Consider the following 20,036-nt stretch of genomic DNA (forward strand, 5'->3'; position numbering starts at 1 on the left):
TCGTATTATCTCTAGAGGGCAGTTTTAAGTGATGATGGTAGACACCAAGAAAATAACAAGCAAAGGTAAGTTCCCCAACATAACAGTTACAATGCAAAAATTTTCTTTCAAGGCAATTCTTGTTGTCACTTGTGCGCTCCGACAGGGTGTTAGGGCCACATTCGCTACGAACTTTGTAGTTCATTCTCTGGGATATCATGGAGTTCTGGATGTGTTTCATTGCTGTATACAACATATAATCAAGCGGTCCAAGCTCTGGCTATCAAAATTTATTGATGCCAGTAGCATTGAATACTTGCTTCATAAGCACCACCTAGGGATGACATCACAGTTATAAACCCTAGATGTGGGAGCTATGCTATCAGCAAAGTACATATGCTGTACCCAATCCTGAGGCAATATGAAGATTACTTTGCTGAACTAATGGGTAGCACTGCCCTACTCGCAAGATCATCAGACTCCCTTGGTCCTGGACAGTCAACCAATCAACATCAAAATGTACACAAATTGCATGGCTTGTGGAAAGATGTTAAAAGCTGGAATTATTTGCCTAAGAGTAAACTAGTCATCTACGATCTTTTCAGTGAAGAAAAAAAATATGGAAGCAGTTATAGGCCCTTAAACAAGATGACGGTTACTAAAAAGTTCTGTATCCATGTTGTCGATGAGCTTCATGGGATAGATTCTTTCCAAACTAGACCTTGTTCGAGATATCACCAAATTCAAGTACATGAAAAGGATGTGCAAAAGACTGATTTTCGGACAAGAAGGGCACCATGTCATGCCATTCAGCCTCACAAGTGTACCATCTATGTTCCAACGTCTAATGAATGAGGTATACAGATTACAGACCTTATCAGTGTATAGTTATATTAGTAGTCATTGATGATATCGTCATTTGGAGCAAGTCTTAGAAAGAACGTGGTTCTCATGTTGGAGCACTAGCAAAGAAATTGAGTTTATGTCAAGCACGCCAAGTGTTGGCTTTGCAAATCAAATTGGAGCTTTAGGGGCAAGTTATCTCACATAATGGCATTTCAGCTGATCCCAAAAAGACACAAAGCACGGATAATTAGCGCAAGCCCAAGTCCGTTAGAGCACTTAGACGGTTCTTGATGCATACCGGCTTACCACTAGAAGTTTGTGAAGGATAATAGAAAACTTAATGCACCTCTTAAACTCTCTACAAGGAGGCGACTTTTACTTCGAGCCCAGCAGCAGACCAAGCGTCTGCATCTCTCGAAACAGCAATGGCTACTAGTCTACTACAACAATGCTATCATTGCCTGATTCTAGTGAGTGTTTCTTTCTAGAGTGTGATGCTTCAGAAGAAGGAATAGGTGGTGCTCTCATCCAAAATGACTGCCCCATAGCCTTTAATAGTAAAGCGCTATTGCCAATACATCTAGCTTTATCAAAGTACGAAAAAGAGATTATGGTCACCATTCACTAAGGGACCGAGAATCACATTGTTGATGTTCTCAAGACAGTGCAAAGAAGGTACATGGCTCTCCTTATTTGGATCAAACTGGATGAAATATGTGAATTAAGAGTGGAAAGAAGATACAAGATAACTCAGAATAATGCAAAGACTTCAACAATATTCGAATCTCATCCCACACTATTCCTAAAAAGGACGGACCTTGTTATTATGCTTGGATATTCTCAAGTAACCAGTGTTATCAAATGTGGTCACATAATGAATTATGAGGCCGCATAACGCATTACACAGCCCAGAAAGAATCACTCCACACAGCATATGAGAGATTTGGTGATGTGCAGCACATGCAGTGCATCACCTATATACGCAGGCTATATACGCAGGCACAATGCATAGCACGACACCTATGGCACATAACCATTTTAACATGGTTTTCAGTGGATTAAAAACAGAAAATTAGAAACCACATTTTCCTTAAATTCGAAGTTTTTAAAAAATTCTTGGGATTCTTTGCACAATCATTTGAGATCGTTTTAGGCATTTTTGAAGGTATTTGGGTGAAGATTCACCAAGTAACCGAGGTTTCAAGTATTCCAGTGTTCGGCATCACATCCAGTTCATCCGATTGCGAGAGCAACTAGAGCGCATTTAAGCACGTAACTCGTTACTTGCTTGGTTTTCACTTTTCTAAAATCTAAATTGTAGAGAAACAGAAATCTATTGGCCATTGGTTAAGTAAAGTCTTCCTCCTTTGCATGTTTTCTAGTCTTATATCACAACTCCATAGCAAAAACAAAAAAAAGAGTGGAAAGTAGATCCACAATCAGAGTGCGTGTTCGAGGGTGAAGACCTTACTTGGTTGGATGTCGAGCAAGCTTCATGGGGTGAAGAAGAAGGCCCATCACTACATGGCTGAAAAAGAAGGCCCAGCACTACATTGCAAAGGAGGAGCGTTGGGTCCAATACCACACGCCCACACCAGTTCAGAGATTGAGGAGGAGAAGGACTCAGAGGAGACTGAGGAATAAGTATATGTGTAGGGGGCTATGATGATGGCTCTATAGTTTCGCCTTCCAATGTAGAACTGGGAGATGCACGTGACAGATCATCCTATGGCTTATCTAACTGAGAGTTGAGAGTTGAGACATGGAGTATATTTATTATTTTTTATTTTATATGTCATGAACTTTTGGTCTTTGGAGTCTGAAATTTTCAATGTTAAACTATATGTACTTGTGATTGTGAAGTACTTTTGATCTTTGGATGTTATATCATGACTGTTTAACATTTTGGGTTTTATTAAATCAAGATGGAATGGATTAGTTATACATGTTAATTATATTAGACTATTTGAGAATGGAAACAACAAACTTTGTTAGTTACTCTTTACCAACAATCTATAGGTGACTCAAACAACTAATATATTAGATAAAAGTACAAGATTAAAATGCCAGTAAATACATAAATAAATAAATAAATATATATATATATATATATATCTTCCTATGCTTCTTATATTTATATAATTTTTACAAATTTTTAAAATGTTATTGAACGTATCGGAAGTATGTATCGGGACCACATTGAACCGCATAGTGCATGGAACCCCAAAAAAAGCATCAAGTCTGCATCCCTCATTTGATAACAGTACAAGAAACTTTATGTTTCTCCCAATGCAGGTCAATCATGGTATTTGACGACATAAACAAGGATATATCCCAATCAAACTTTAAGAACGCAACGAAGCGAAAGAACACTGTTTCAAAAAACGGTCCACCCGTCGTCTAGGTACTCTAAGCGAGACCAAGGCGCACACCCAAGTGGCCTAGACAGGCGTCGAGGACCTACACCTTTTTTTGGTACTTTGGGTCATTTTTGACCCACGATTTTTTCATGAAAGGCCTTTGAGGGTATTCTAAACCCCCGAAGTCAAAAAAATATTGGAATGTAAGTGCCAAATCTATTGACTTTGAGATCTCCTTGAATCAGGAAAAAAATCTCAGATTATTTAAGTTTTTTCACTAAATCGAAAAAAATCTTAAGTTTTTTCTAAGTCTCAAATCCATGAACTTTTTTAAGTTTTTTCATTAAAATTTCTATGATTTGAAGTTTTGAACATGTTTCTTCTTAACGTGCGATGTGCTTGTATGAAAAAGGTTAGTTCCAACTTCGGATACATATAGATGCAAAAAATTGCAAAGGTAACATAGATATATGCATATAGGTGTGCTTGGACAGCACATATATGCATATATCTGGGCCCCAGAACGGCCACCTAGAGTTTTTTGAAACCATGGCGAAAAATTAAGAAATTTGTTGAAGAGTGTGACATTTCCATAAGAACAAACGTGAAATGATAACATATCCCTGGTTAATATAGGTACTCCCAAAAGCTAATCATATTTGGACAGACATCTCCATGGACTGCATAAAAGAATTATCAAATTCACATGGCAAGTACATGATCAAAGTGGTGGTCAAAAACCTATCAAAATATGCTCATTTTTTCCCTTTATCTCATCTGCACACTGCCTCTACCAGTTTTCAAAAAGTCAGCCGAGTAGTTTCTACTCAGCTCGGGCCCTTGCCGAGCCCGAGTTGTCCCAAGTTGGAGGTCCAATTCGGTGGTCATAAAAAACACTATAGAAAATTCCTAAAAAATAAGAAATATATTTGTAACATGTTTATTTATGTTTTCTATCATTTTGGCAAAGATTGGAAAGTATTTTGGCCATGGATACTTATTTTACATCTACCCAACCCCGGACACAAACTCATTTTTTAAAATCTATTTTTTTGCTAACTTTTTAACCGCAATTAGTTGTCTTTTATTAAATTTTACTTGAATGCATTTTTCCTTTGTTTTGGGACTCTATGTATTTTTATTTTTTTGGTAATTTCCAGGCGCTACAGTACTCGGCCCTACTCGGGCCAAGTTACCCCGACTCAGGTGAGTACTCAATTGGGGCATTGGGTCGAGTAGTAGGCCCGCGTCAACTTTTCCAACACTAGCCTCTACTATTGCTTAAGTTATTGTGGATCAGATTTTTAAGTTGAATGGTATGCCCTATCTAGTATCTTACGACTCGGCTCGTCCACAAAAATCAATCCCTTGCCTGGCCAAGTTACCCTCACCAAGACTGCACTGAGCCATCCAAGGAGATAAAAAAAAATAAAAAAGAAAAAAAAGTTGCAAAAAGTAGAAAATAAAAGTCCACAAACCCTACAAAATAAAAAAAGTAGGGTTATTGATTGAGAAAGAAGAAAAAAGAGTACGTGTAGGGCTGAGTTTTGTCTTAGGCTGGGGGATGACAAGGTTGAGTTGCAAGCATTCAGTTGGAAGGGCATGTGTGTGGAATATAGGCCAAAAATTTGCAGAGTGGTTGGAAGGGCACACGTGGGTGGAGAGGCCAACTGGCAATTGAAGAGCGACCTTGGTAGCATGATTGTAAAAACAAGGCTTCAATAGGATATATAGTATCGTGTATGTCAGCAAGTCCATGTGATGGAGATGCAGGTTGTGCCACGTGTAATGTTATGGATGAGAGGATTTGGCAGGCACATAACAGGGCATATAAAAGAGTAGTGTAATCAACATTAGAAAAAATAAAATATATATAGAATAGCATTGTACAATTTTTTATGACCCCCCCCCCCCCCACCCCACCCCCACAGTGTAGGGTTTCAGCAGGCTGCCAAGCCCGAGTAACTCAAGCAAGTCTGACATGATGTTGTTTACACAATTACCTTTTGGCAAGTGTTATTTCGATTGCGGGTTCCGAACTTAAGATGAGTATAGCTACCCAATCTGCAGACTGTCGGATAGATATAAGTGGTAACCATTCTCTAGAGATGTACTTGCATTGTTTTGCTAAAGAAAGGCCAAAACACCAAGTGAGATAGTTATCATCTGTGGATTGGTGGCATAATACGAAATTACACTTAGAAACAAAAATGGCACCTTCTAAAGTGGTCTATGGCCGATGCCGGTCGTAACAATCAAATTATGATTTGGAATCCACCAAGGTGGATTAATTTGATAAAGAGATATTGGATCGTGATTAGAATTTGACGGCCATGCACTAGAATGTTCATGTTGCTCAACATTGAATGAAGCAACAAGTGGATCATCATATGTCACAAAGGGAATTTCGGCTGGATGATTTTGTTTATATAGTTGCAGCTTTCACCCTACCGGCAGACCTCTGCTGAGAAACGCACTGTGCATAAGCTCTCTCCCAAGTTTCATGGGCCTTATAGGTCCAAAGAATTGGTCCATTAGCCTACAAGTTAAAACTACTGAAAGGCACAATGATTCATTCTAATTTTCATTATTGTCTCGAGGAAGAAATTGAACCACATCAGTTCAAACCACACTTACTGTGGTGACCAAAGAGGGCGGAAGATTGAATAATTTCACCACGAGCAATCATGAAAAGGGGAATGATTGAGAACAATAATCAAGAAGTCATTGAAGTATTGATCTATTGGACCTATATGGCCCTGGAGGATGCAACTTGGGAGCTCTTTTACAAGCTTACACAACAATGGCACAACTTCTGACATCGAGGACAAGTTCAATTTCAAGGGGGAGGGGATGTTCCATCTCTCCATACACATATTTTCAAGATAGGACAGATAGAATAACCTAATGCGTTTGGACAGAATTCGAATAAGACATCCTTCCAACATAACAGAGATTATCTTGATGGGTTTGGATAGAATTAGGATAAATAAGGAAAGAGGACTTACCTTGTTGGTTTCCTTTTGGGTTATATCCTTGGGTTTGTTGGGTTTCTATTGTGGGTTTGTTGGGTTCCTAGTATAGAAAATGGCTGTGTGTGTCGAGGCCAATGCAAGTCCTCATAGACACACCATCCAATCATATCGGTACAGATCATTCTCAATCTCCCTCTCTCTGAAGTTCGAGATAAATCTACATCATCCAAATTAAATGATGGTGCAGCGAGAGGGGTGTGGCCGTGCACCACATTTGGTAGGTCAAGCCCACATAAAAACCTGATCCTTCTATTATAAAAGCAAGTTACGTCAGTGGATAGAATTGTAGGTTTCAGGTTAACAAAAGATGTTGTAATTCCAATCGAGACAATGAATAAATCATTATGTTGAGCAAAAGCTCTAAGAGTCCATCCACCACGAATCTGACACAGACCATCATTCTGTTTTTCATTTTCTTGCTGTAAATCTTTTGTTTGTGCCACATGGATAGTATCTGATGAGAAAATAGAGAGAGATATATTTCTAATCCGTATTCATACAAACAGGTCTACCACATTAGAGAGAGAGAGAGATCGGCCTTTCCAATCCCCCACTCATGAAGACAGCGCCACCTAACTAGACAGAAATAGAGAGAGAGAGAGAGAGAGAGAGAGAGAGAGATATTTCCAATCCCTAGTCATGAAAATAGGTCTATCAAGCTAGATAGATAGAGAGAGAGAATGGTAATTCCAATCCTCACTCATAAAACAGGGCTATGAAGCTAATGAGTGACTGAGAGAGACAGATAGAGAGAGAAACAAATGTTGGATCACCAACCTGAGAGTTCAAACCAGAGCCCTGCTCACTTGGACCTCCACTAGGGCCCGGGCCCTGACCCACAACGGCACCTCTCTGCAACCCAACCTGCTGAGACTGTGAATGGTGCCCGAAAGAAGACGAGGCTGGCCCAAAAGATCCACTCGGCATTAAAGCACCAACTGGAGGTGGTGGCCTATGAGCTGGTACCCCAAGAGCCATGAGCCCTCCTCTCGGTAAAGGCCCGCCCAAAGGCCCGCCAGAATTAGCAGAGACATGCTGAGGAAATGGGGGGAAAGAGGGCGGTTGCCTCTTTGAATTTAGAGGCAAAGCAGGCCTTTGCTGGGGATTATCAGAGGCTGCTAAATTTGGAGGTGGGTTTAGAGATATATTGCTAGTTTGGGGTTGTTGGGTTTGAGATTGGATTTGGATTTGGGCTTGGGTTTGGGAGTGGATTTGGGATTGGATTTGAATTTGGGTTGGATTTGGGTTCGAGGAAGGAAGAGGGGGTTCGGTTGAAGAGGGCGAAGAAGAAGATGGGGGTTGGGGTGGTGTTGCTTCTGGCTCCATTGCTCAGTGGAGGGGGAAAGGGTTTTGGGTTTTCACAGGGATGCTTTCAAATGCATGCAGAGAGAGAGAGAGAGAGAGAGAGAGAGAGAGAGAGATTGAGAGAGAATCCGCCGTCTGTAAAGTGGGCGAGGGGAGAGCGTAGAGAGAGAGAGAGGAGGAATCTGATGAAGTGTGGTATTTGTGAAAGACAAGGGCCGCCCATGGGGAGGGTGATTTTGATTTAGGAATGGCGGGCAGAGTGAGAGAGTGAGACCGTTTGATGCAGGCTGGCTCAGAAAAAATCAGTTCGAAATTTCAATTTCCAAATTATTTTGTAATAGTTTCGATTCGGATTTTTAAAATCCAAACAAATGGCCTTTTAGGAAATTAAAAATCGTGACATGAACATAACTTACAATTTTTGGGGAAAAATTTTTTGGTCAAATTACAAAAAGCCCTTGAATATACATTTTCTATGCAATTTACCCCATCCAAAACCTTATAGCTCACTTTTTTCTCAAAAATATACTTTCTATGCAAATATCCGCTCAAACCAAAAAAGTTCTTTTTTTTTTATGAAAATACCCTTTCGACAAAAAAATCAATTGGCATTGACTATCAAACCCAAGTAGCACATTGCTAGAGCGTAGTATGTAACTGCCGGAGCGCACTGTCTAGAACATTTATTGTCGGAGCATTGTGACTCCAGGACAAGAACTGCCGGAGCGCCCTATTCAACTGTCGGAGCGCCGTATCTCCAAAACAAGCACTGCCGAAGTGCGTTTTGTAAATGTCGGAGCGTATCATCTCCAAAACATGCACTGCTGGAGCGCATGTGTCTCGAGTGCCAGAGAAATGTCTCTTGAGTGCAGGAGAGCCTTATGCAACTGCCAGAGCACTATGGCTCGAAAACATGTATTGTCAGAGTGCCTTTTGAGATTGCTGGAGTGCATTGTCTCAAGAATGTGTACTGTCGGAGCGCCTTCTGCTACTGCTGGAGCGCTGTGTCTATACTGCTGGAGCGATGTGACTCTAGAGCATGTATTGTCGAAGCGCCCTATGCAACTGCGGAAGCGATGTGGCTCTAGAGCATGTATTGCCGGAGCACCCTTTGAGATTACCGGAGCGCATTTCCATCAAAAAAAATGAAATTTTTTTGTTGGGGGGTATTTGCATAAAATATATACTTTTGGAAAAAAAGTAAGAGAAAAGGTTTGGATGGGAGTAAGTTGGAGGGTCGTAATTTTCCCAAATTTTTAATTCAATAAATTAGGGGTGTACTAGTGTGTGAAAATCTACTTGAAAATTAGTAGATGATTATTTTTCATATAAAATTCTCCATTTTGATTTCATAAGCACTTTTGCTTATCTGAAATTTAAATAATTCTTAACCAATCTTATAATATTAGTTTTTGAAGTGCATAATGCTTTGTATACTCTATTTTATGTTGTTGGTTCCTAGGTTGAAAAGGTTGTATCCTAAAATTTCAAACTATACTCCACCATATTGCTTGAGAGTGAAAACGCAGCAACTGGAGCATAAAATATAGCATCGTTTTTCATACAAGAGAGGATTTGAGAAACAAACGTCCCATATTATTCAGGAGCTGTGGATTATGTTGCTTCACTCGTTAGGTACGACTCGCACCTATTCTCATATGCTAAGTTTTTCAATTTTTAGAGGAAAATAGTAAATCGCCATAACATTGGCATGCTTTCTCTTTCAAAGCAAACAAGGAAACATGATGCTAGTTTTCTAGATTTAAGAAGAAAAAAAAAAAAGCAAAATGATTGTATGGAAAAAGTTTATATAGAAGTGATGCTCTAAACGATCAAATTTGAGTCTACCTCAATTTTTTCACTAGTTTTCACTAGAGGAGGTTGTTTTGATGCTCAAATATCTTCAAATTGATCATCTCGACATTAAGATACATGGGCATGAGAAAAAATGGATATCAAGTTGTGGAAATAATATATTTTGTAACGCATTTTTTGACCGTCAATTTTCAAGATTTTCAACTTTTCATAGATTCGCTAATTGAGACTATTTTTTAAGCTTTAAACTTTATAAATAAAGATAAAGATATATTTTAAGGCTATCACAAAGATTTCCGGTATTGAAACCATATTTCTCGAAGCTATTTCAAGGTAGGCTCTAATTTGATTATTTGCTCTATACAAACTGCACATATGTTAGTGAGGTATTTCTGGTCTATCAAACTGGAAAATGTCATGTAACATAAAAAAAAAATATCTCCTAAAACTGAAGGGGTAATATGCTATAAGACTGGCAATTTTTGGTATGAGGATATTACAAATATCATTAGCATCCGATAGCTTAAAGTGTGTCATGTGTGTCGTATGGTTCGAAAATATTATTATTATTTGAACTTTGTGTCCAGTCAATGGCATACCCCTAGCCATCGGATTTCACATCCAACAGTCAATAATGATTGTGACTAAATAGTCCTATTATATACACTTTCTAAATCAAATAACTAAATATATCATTATATAAAAAAAATTTGAAATCAAAATGGAGTATATATTGTAATATGAAAGTGCAATTGATAATATTATTTTCTCCCAATCAAAAGAACCTCAAAAAAATATAAGGATCCCAATAGGGCGTTTGATAACCAAGAAAATCAAGAAAAGTCCTGAAGTTTCTCCATTATTGTGGCTTTCCTCAATTTGATAAGGAGAAAGCTACAAGGTATTAGGATACTCCGGAGGCCAAGTTTCCCCTAAAATGGGGAAATATGCGATCGTAAGCACAAACAAACATGCTTCTCCTAGAGCCTAGGAGAACTTACCCCTCCCTCTCCTATAGTGGCCTTCTCCTTCTCTCTCTCCCTGGATTGGAGTTTCTTGAATATATAGATTTTTTTTTCTAAAAATTGGATAGTTCTTATTTAATCTTGAAACGTTATTCTTTTTTAGGGACATAATTTTTGTGGATTATTTATTATTTATTCTTGAGATTATATCGTTAAAATTTTGGAGATTTCCCTGAGGGAGCAAATGAACATTATGCTCCCAGGGAACATGAAATATTGTCACTTTAATTTTTTTTTCCAAAGGAGGTGGTCCCTATAATCATCATCATGGAGCTAGAGCACATAAAAAAATATATAAATTTTTTTGGCCGAGATTCCAGCTGGTTTTGGGTCACTAAGAAACGTGACATTGGATTTCTCGTGAGTTTTCCTATAAAAAATGGTTTGAGTGAGAGAGAGTGTGTGTATGGATGGGGAGCTCTATTCTATGTAAAGCTTGTGGATCCCCTGGAACATTATTTATAGAATAGAGCTCCCCATCCCAAATTTTTCTTTTTACATTCCAGGGGATCCATAAGCTTTACATAGACCCAAAGTGGATCACAATCTTTGAGGAGGGGGTTCTGGTTCATTTTCCCAAAAATAATTGAAATCATTACATGTTTGGTAAAACTTATGGGCAGTTTAACCTTCACATAGTCAAACTTTCAATCAATAGACAGTCTCCATATTACTATCAAATTCATAATTTCTTTTACAGTAGAAAATGTGATCCATTTCACTTGCATCCATTGATGCATATTACATTAGTCAAAATAACATTCCAACACTAGTAAATAGATGTTGCATTCACAGCAATGGGAGTGAAAACTTGATACTTTCCATCACTCCAAGTTATAGACCCAAAAACAAAGCTTCCATTGCTAGGTTTCTTCACTGTCAGATCCACTCTAAAAGTTTGCTTCTCCCCAATATGACTAAACTTAAGTTTTGACGGTGCAATCGAAATTTGAACACCCCATGGCAGCTCAACAGAGGGAAGATATGTTGATCTAGAAGTGCCATAATTCGTGACCGTTCGATAAACTGAAACTCTTCCACGTAGGTTTGCCACCCCAATTGATGGGTAGTTGAGATTGTAAGCTTCAACCAAACCGATTTTGCAACAAATAGCTTCACCGGTGAGATTTTGAAGTTGTTCTGGTGTTGCTCCACTGCCACACAAGAAAGTGATGATGTCTTTGGTGTCGAAATCATAGACCAAACCAGGGTCTATAGCTGCAAGTGGGTTCAAGTGGCCTGAGCCCAGGTCAAATGGGCTTGTTGATGAGCCTTGAGGGTCTCTTAGTATGGAGCCCTTGGTGTTATCTAATCTAGTAGCTGTAAAGTTCCCAAGAAGCAAACATATGAATGTGGAACTGTGGATCATTAAAATTCTGTCTGTATAAGTTATGGAGAATAAGTACATATATGATGTTGATAAATAGCCTGGAAATAACATGGGGATGTCCTCAATCAAAGGAACTGAATATAGAGAGAAATAGAACAAAATAGAGAGAAAAAGAATTCCCCTTTATTTATATAACCTCTTGATGTGAGCACAGAAAAAAGAAGGCATTGGTTCTTAAACACTGTACCTGTGGTCATCAAAGCTGATTTTACAGCCATGGCGCTCCAAGAAGGATGGTTTGCTTTCACAAGAGCTGCAGCTCCAGACACATGGGGGCATGACATGGAGGTCCCCGAGATTATATTGAAGTTCACTGACCTTCCGGCGGCCCCCTTAGTGGCGACTGGAGACCATGCTGCTAATATGTTAAGCCCTGGAGCCGTTATATCCGGCTACAAATTAAATTTATGATCAGAGAAGCGATCACCAAAGAAAAGAGAACTGTGAATATTTTTGCAATATGGACCAAACATTAACAAAAATATCATGACTGTAACAATATAAATAGCACAAGGAAAATAAGTTTCAGAGTTCTCTAGAGCTAAAATGACTATCAAAATGATGGTAAGCTAAACCTTACTTTGATAACATCTGGGGATATGATACTCGGCCCTGCAGAAGAAAATACAGCCATCTTTGGTGCTGGTTTGACATTAAGAATTGTTGATGTTGGGTAAATTGTCGCAACCGGATTCCTGGAAATGCCAACAAATCCCAAAAAAATTCAGAAAGTTAGTTGTTAGCCCTAAACACTTGATTTATACTTATGATTAATGATTCTTGATCCATTTTGTGTATGTATGGATATTATGCGAGTTACTAACTTATCATGCTCACAATTATGTTTGCATTGCTGCCTTTTTTGCAAAACTGTGTACATGAAATGTGCTCCCATGCAATGTGGGCTTCTACAAGGGATGACAAGTTCTTCATATCCCTTAAAGCTTAGTGAGAATTATTGATGTTGCGTTATTATCAATAGGGAGATTTATTGGGATATTATCATAGTTAACTCTTTTATAGAGAATTTATAGAATAATTATTGGGACTTTACTATATTATATATTCATCATCATTATCCAAGCCTTACCCTAATTATTTTGAGTCGGTTTCATGAATCATGTTCTGTTATTCCGCTTTATCAAGAGTCACACCCTCAATCAGACTATAAGTCTTATAATATTATATATTGAGAAATTTTTATTAGGATTTCTATGTATTAATTCAAATTATGCACAATTTAAACATATGTACATTAAGAATTTTATGAATGATAAAGTTAACTCTAATATGTAATGTATAACATAATTAAAATATTAAAAGATCACTCTCGGTTTTATTGGCTTTTATTTGCAATTGCCTTTTTGATGTTTTAGAGCGTTTAGGCAAGTAACATATTTCTTTTCAAATTCAAGTTGTTAATTTTGTTTTCAGATTACACACATATTATTATCATTGAGGGAGTATTTTATCATGATAATAACATAAAGCATTAAAATATCTCTATAAACTGATTTTATGGGGATTTTTCTTTCGAATTACATGCATGTTTCTAGAGCTTATCACTATAAAATAGAGATAAATTGAATAATTGTCACTAGAGATATTTGGAAAACACACATGGACACAAACACACAACCCTCCCTTTCCCTCTCCAAACTTATTTTCTTCATCTAAAACATGCATTATGCTTATTAAATATTTGGAAGACACACACCCACACAAAAACACCTTCTGCTCAGGGTGAAAATTACAAATGGGCCGACCTGACCGGGTCAGGTCTTGACCAAGACACCGGTCCTGACAGGTCGGTCTGGATCCACCTTACCTTGACCCAACTGGCTCAAATCCGGGTCTGGGTCCTAGTAAACCATGAATCCTATATGATTGCATGGCATCCAAGTTGGTTCAACCCGATCAACCTATCCACTATATAGTAATATAAAATCATATAAAATAATATATATATATAATAAAAAATTTACACTTTTCATATATAGACCTTGACCCAACCCTACCCTGTTCCAGGTCTACCTCAGATCTAGAATTGAAGCATGTTTTGGACTTACAAAGAAAAGGATAAGTGAAACACAAACAAAGAGAAGGATTTAGCATGAGGCTTACTTTTCAGTGCTTAAATAGGTTTGAAGCTCCAATGCTTCCTCTTGGCCAATAACTGTAGCAGGAATCACAAATTGAAAGCCTACATCTTTAGCAATAGGATCTACAAGGATCATCCCAACTCCACCCCCTTCTTTAACCACTTCACTTTTTGCAGTTCTATTCTCTGTGATTTTCTCTATAGTGCACACCACGATCTTCCCAGCGATCAGCTTAGGCTCCAATGTGTTGCTTTTGCAAAAGCTATACATAATAAACCGCCAAATCAATATTATCAGCAGCGTTTTGAGACACGACAGGAACTACTCAGAGACGAGTAACTCGGTCTCGTCCAATCAATTTATCAGTATCACTCTGTCTGCTAATGGATTATTCAATACAGCACAATTCTGCAGATTGCAATAGTTTTTAACTAGCCATTGTCTATTGGCTCTGGTTTAAGTACATCAGAGAAGAGAGGGAGGGGGAGAGCAAACCTTGCATTGGCGGCAGGGATAGTGGGGAGAGGAGCAGCGCTTCCAGGTATGACACCATAAAATCCCTTTAAATCTAGTGGGTTTAATGCTTGACCCTGAAACAAAGGATGGATAATCCCATCAAATGTTACAAATAAAGAAACTACTAACCAGATTTTGAGAGTAGTGTCTTAAAATCGGAATCGGGCTCCGACTTGGCCAGTCCCTATAGTGAATCTTTTTAGTCCAAACCAACAATTCTCGAGTCGAACGATGCTATAGTAACATAAATATGAAGAAAATAGAAAATTGGGAGACAGGTGATTCTATGGTCTTTCTGCCCCGAAATCAACAGCCTCCCAATCGGATCCAACCCAAGCAGTTCCCGAGTGGGGCGGGTGAAGGTTTAATCAATTTTAGTGAAAATGAAGTAGGATCTGATCACGAGTCTAAATAATTCGAGCTCTTGCCTTGAGTATCTTGTCGTTTCCGAGGACTACATCGGAAACGAAAATTCGGTCGATGGAGCTGGCTCCTACAGTGAGGATCCATGGAGCAACATTGATCACAGTGCCCGGTAAACCAGAGTTACCAGCAGAGGCTGAAAACATATGAACACAATGTTATTTATCTTGATAACAGTCATTACAATAACGTTATGAACGTGATAAAAGCCAAGGGTCTTCCTTAAAAGGGCTATGGGTTATAGAAACTCATATCTGGGGGTCGCATACCGTTGTATAGCGATAGCATCTGATATAACGGACATGAAATTGGAAAATGAAAAGAGTGCGATAAACTTTAATTGAAGATACTTTAATTGTTTGAAAAATAACAGATTTATAAAAATATTGGGCAATATTCTTAAAAATAACGGATTTAAATAACTATAATAAATTTGAAAAGGTTATCCTTCTTTAAGTTTTACATATATCGGCCTTTACATTGTTATCTATAAGCTTCTACATTCCAAAAATACTAATTTTACTGTATCATCTGAACCATCATGTTACAACGGGCAATCCCAGGGCCGATACATCGGCCACTTCGCCCGATATAGTGGTGGTTTTACTAAAACTACTGATATAACGGCTTGTAATTGTTTTTCTTAAAATATAATTTTGATTGTTCTAACAGATATTGATTTTTCAGAACGGTCATTTATAACAGCAGTGTTAAAGCCTGGTTACAACCAGCAAGATGGTGAAAACAAAATTATTCTGAAACCATACCAGAGACCAACACCCCCTTTCGAAAGGCATGGAAGGCTGCAATTGAAATAGCATCATTGAAGAAGTCGTGTTGCGGCGGTGTGGGTCCCACTGATAGAGAAATGATGTCAACACCGTCTCGAGCTGCATCATCAAATGCGGCAAGAAGGTCCGCATCGCTGCATTGGTTGAACCAGCATGCCTGTGGATAAATATTTCACAAAATTAAATAAAAACTAAAAATTTAAAAACAGAAAGGAAAGAAAGAAGTTCAGAGGATAAAGACATGGAAATTTGCATTTCTTTCTCTAAGTTTTTCTAGTAAAAGGAATTTTTTTTTGAAGTTGCAGGTTGCTGCTACTAACAAAAACAGCAAAAAATAAAATAAAGTTTCATATATTGTCATAAAAAACCTATTAGAAGTATTTCTCCACTCCTAGTACTCATTAAAGCCTAAGCAAGGTTCACACAATTACCTAATCACAACTTAAGCAACTTAAAAGTTGTTAAAATTCTTGAATGTGGAGATCAACTTAAGGCCTTAGATGATATGAATGATTGAGTTTTGATAATTAGAAAATTCATACTGTATTTTCCCTAATCTAAAACAAATGGACTGAACTTTTGGAATACTTTTGCTTAGGAAGTAAGAAGACCTTGTATATGGCTAGCCTTGCTCCTGGTGCACCGCCCCTAGCAGTTCCTGTAGCGATACCGAGATAACTCGCATTTACTGCCGACTTTCCGGCAGCCGTGGAGGCAGTGTGTGTGCCATGGCCATCTGTGTCACGTGCAGATCGGAAGAACAATTCTCCATGAGACTCTAGAGGGCCATTCTCAGCCTCGAACCCTTGGGAGTAGTATCTTGCACCAATTATCTTCCTGTAATTCGTGAATTCAATTATTCAAACTCAATTATTTTTTGTGTCAAAATTCGCATCATCACATTTATCAAGCTCTGTAAACTGCTGTGTGTGTGTGTGGAAAGAGAGAGACATTCAAACAAATATGCCCCTTGCATTGGTAGTTTGGCATAAAAACCACTTAATAATGTCGATCCCATAGGGATTCATCCCTGACTAAAAGGCATTTTCCAATTTATTCAATTCACAATAACCAAAAAATATGAGTTCTAGCAATTTGACTTTGTTTCCTCTATGAAAATGTAAATAATTATTAACCATGAAAGGACTAGTTTCATTAACCTGTTACAATTGGCCAAGGTGAAACGCTCTCCAGTAACACATTCACCCTTGAACCTTTTCGGCACCGGACCCAAGCCAAAATCATTGAACATCTTTGATTCTGGCCACACCCCTGATAACAAAAAAGAAAAAAAATCTCATATTATTATTAGTATTTCAATAATAATAATAAAATAAAAAAATAAATAAAAATAATAATAGTAATAACAATAATAATACTAGTATTACTATTACTAATACTAACAGGAGCATCTAAAGTTTCGATTAAATGTTATGGACCAAAGAAATTCTTGAATTTTATGGAGAAATGATATGGACTTGTTTATGTTACCAGTGTCAATTACACCGATGACCACGTCGATCACGTCGTTATCACTATATGAATTTCCGGCAAGGCCACCAGGATGTACTATGCCGGGTTCAAGAAAATCCCAAGAACGTGTTGTGTGAACCTGGTTCGTCTTGCTCTCAATGACTGAAATAACTCCACTTCTCTCTGGAATAGCATGGAATATGATGGTCAGTCTCTTTCTCTCTATCAGGCAAGAATTACAGGTATTTTGAGCTTCAAGACATTATAGATATGGTGTCTACTTTCTACACTATGATGGCCTTTGGGTTTATGCTGGCAGCTCCTCAACCGTTTGATGGAAACAGTGGATGGTTGAGCATCATTCAGACTTTGTTCTGAAGCTTAGACACATCTCCACCATCCATTGTTTACTTTGGAAAGTTAAGGAGAAGCTAGAAGTGTACTGCTTCGTAACCAAAATGCTTGCAAACTGTACTTGTGCTACGATACAAAGTAAGAGCGCTGTTACAGTGCAATTAAGCGCGTGTTTGGCACATCAAGGTAGAGAAGTGGCTATAAGCGACTAAACTATGCCAATATTGCAGAAATTTCCAGAATGCCACCACTCACCCAAATATGAACTGAGCCTTTGATTAAATAAACTGGGAAATAAATAATGATTTTTTTTTTTTGAAAAGTAAACGAAAATGACTTTATAAATCATTTTCGACTTGATAGGCTAGTCGTTGATGATTACAACCCTAGCGCCCAAGTTTAATTCCGACATACTTGAAATTAAAATAATAATAATAATAATAAACTTTTCGTGGTTTGAATTACCCATTGCCTTATTACAAAAACTTAATTTGCACATCACATAGTAAACGAAATTTTAAGGCCAATGGCAGAAATCAAGCATGATTGATTTCAAAAGTAAGACTTTTTTTATGAGGTATTGAAAACTTTGAAGGGTAATTATCATAAATATCTTTCTTTTTTAATAAATTTGAACAATACCCAAATTTTTCGAGAGCTATGTCCATACCAATTAAAGTTGTTTTATAGATAGTACCGTGATGGTCCAACATTCTTTCTAGACCATCACGGACCATCACCATATTATTAGCACTGTGATGGTCATTTTAGGACATTGAACTATCATCATGATGATCTATAAAACAACTTGAGCTGCGCGAGCTTTACATAAATTATTATTATTTATATCTAGACCCGTGTCCAGGTCTGAATGACTTGGACCCAAGTGGGTTCAGGTCTGAATGACTCAGACCTGGGTCCGGGTCTGTGTAAAGCTTAATCTGGTCGGGACCCGACCCGAGCTGTTGCCACCTCTAGTGCATGAAGAGAAGGAGAGAGAGAGAGTAACCATGTGATTGGTGAAATACCTTCTTTGAAACTCAACAACTAATAAAAACACTAAAAATAAATTCATTCTTAAAAAATAATAATAATAATAAAATGTTTTTTACTTGAGAGCTTGTCAGCTTGTTGGGGTGTGAGCAGAGCCGAGAACCCTCTAAAGCTCTTGCTATAATGGTGAACAGCGGCCTTACGTGCATCTTCATCGCTGAAAATAGTAGATAAAATAAAATTATAAAAAAAATGAATAATTGGGAAATGCACAAAATGCCCATTTACATGTAATATTTAAAGTCTTTTTTTGGCATTTTCTTTTTACACTATTTTTAGACTTACACCCCGGTAATCTCTGTGAGCAACTCATAATTGGATGAAATCACGGCCTCAGTAGTTGGGTATGAGTGTTCACCCATGTAAACAATATAATGCTGCCCAAAAAAAAATCGATTATCTCATAATTGCATTGAATTGAATAAAATATTTTAAGTGTTACCAGGTAGATTAGAGTTAAAAAAAAAAGTTTCATAGAAAAAACTACTTTTTTGGTCAAATGGGAAGAACCCATGAGTTTCATGCCATGTTTTATGGATCAAGAAACATGAAATGAGAAGCAAAACGAGGAAGGAGGAGGAGAAGACATTCAAAACAAAAAAAATAGTGATTTACGTATGCACCTTAAAAGTTTTTTCTAAAATACAAAATGCTTCATTTATAGGTAAAAATTACAAAGAAGGTAGGCCAACCCATTTTTTTAAATTTTTTTTTCAAAATTACCCTCGATATGAGGACATCCTTAGATGGAATTTTAATTTTAATTTTTTTTTGTTTAGTTTATTTGTTAGTAGGGTACTACCCTAAAGCTTGGGGCACTGCCCTACAAACGAAAAACTGAAAAAAAAATAAGAATTAAAATTTAGACAGAGGATGTCATCCTCATACCGAAGGGCAATTTTGAACAAAAAATTAAAATAAAACAGGTTGACCGACCTTCAATGTAATTGCTGCCTACAAACGGAGTATTTCGTATTTTAGAAAAAACAATTTAGTGCCTGAATGCAAATCACTCAAAAAAAGAGAAAGAGAGGAAGATGAAAGAGAATAAAGAAGAAAAATGAAAAGAAAATGTTTGATTAGTACCTTAGTAGTAGCTCCATGAATGAGAGCAATGCACAAAAGCATGAGATGGAGAATCATGGCTGTTTTCATCGTTACAAGGTCACCACCAATCAAGCCTGCAAAATCACGTGCCCAAGCTTCCCATTTTTGTAGCCCCTCTCTCTCTCTCTCTCTTTCTCGCTCTCTCTCTCTCTCTAGTTGCCTGTGGAAGTATTCAAACAGTAGATTGGGGTGCCGGCACAAGACGATAAATAATTTGGAAAGTATTGCTGAGGTTTCTTCGAAACAGTAGTTCAAATTCATCTGATCGCCGTTACTGGCCGGCGTCAAGCATTTTAAAGAAGCTACAAAATGGCATGATTCCCTTACGAAATTCACAAAATGAGAGAGAGAAAAACATATGAATTTGTTGAAACAGGGTTTTAGAAGGAAAACGTTTATATAGAGCCGAAGCTCTAAACAATCAAATTAGAGCCTACCTTAAAAATTTCACTCAACTTGATC

The 20,036-nt window shown here is 37.7% G+C and overlaps 2 protein-coding genes across 9 annotated transcripts in view; both read right to left on the reverse strand.

Moving 5' to 3' along the window:
- Window positions 1–7,735, reverse strand: part of TAF12 (TBP-associated factor 12) — a 40,840-nt gene extending 33,105 nt beyond the window's left edge. For all 8 annotated transcript variants that reach the window (XR_016044511.1, XR_002282145.2, XR_016044512.1 and 5 more), the window contains exon 1: window positions 6,998–7,735. Coding sequence is in view for 3 of the 8 variants with exons in the window: in XM_088852003.1 (XP_088708129.1) it covers window positions 6,998–7,546 (549 nt within the window). In the remaining 5 variants the exon portion in view is untranslated. The remainder of the gene's footprint in view (window positions 1–6,997) is intronic.
- Window positions 7,736–11,010: 3,275 nt separating this feature from the next.
- On the reverse strand, window positions 11,011–17,482 carry LOC18441318 (subtilisin-like serine-protease S). Its single transcript, XM_020671599.2, has 10 exons — window positions 17,079–17,482; window positions 16,748–16,859; window positions 16,199–16,424; window positions 15,564–15,744; window positions 14,802–14,932; window positions 14,353–14,447; window positions 13,880–14,119; window positions 12,336–12,450; window positions 11,943–12,147; window positions 11,011–11,685 (listed from the first exon to the last, which is right to left on the reverse strand). The coding sequence occupies exons 2-10, from the start codon at window positions 16,837–16,839 to the stop codon at window positions 11,135–11,137; spliced, it is 1,836 nt and encodes a 611-aa protein (XP_020527258.2). The 5' UTR covers window positions 16,840–16,859; window positions 17,079–17,482; the 3' UTR covers window positions 11,011–11,134.
- Between the last annotated feature and the right edge of the window lie 2,554 nt (window positions 17,483–20,036).

This window comes from Amborella trichopoda, chromosome 11 (genome assembly GCF_054954075.1).
Source record: "Amborella trichopoda isolate Santa Cruz 75 chromosome 11, AtrichopodaSantaCruz75HAP2 v2.0, whole genome shotgun sequence".
Lineage (NCBI taxonomy): Eukaryota > Viridiplantae > Streptophyta > Magnoliopsida > Amborellales > Amborellaceae > Amborella > Amborella trichopoda.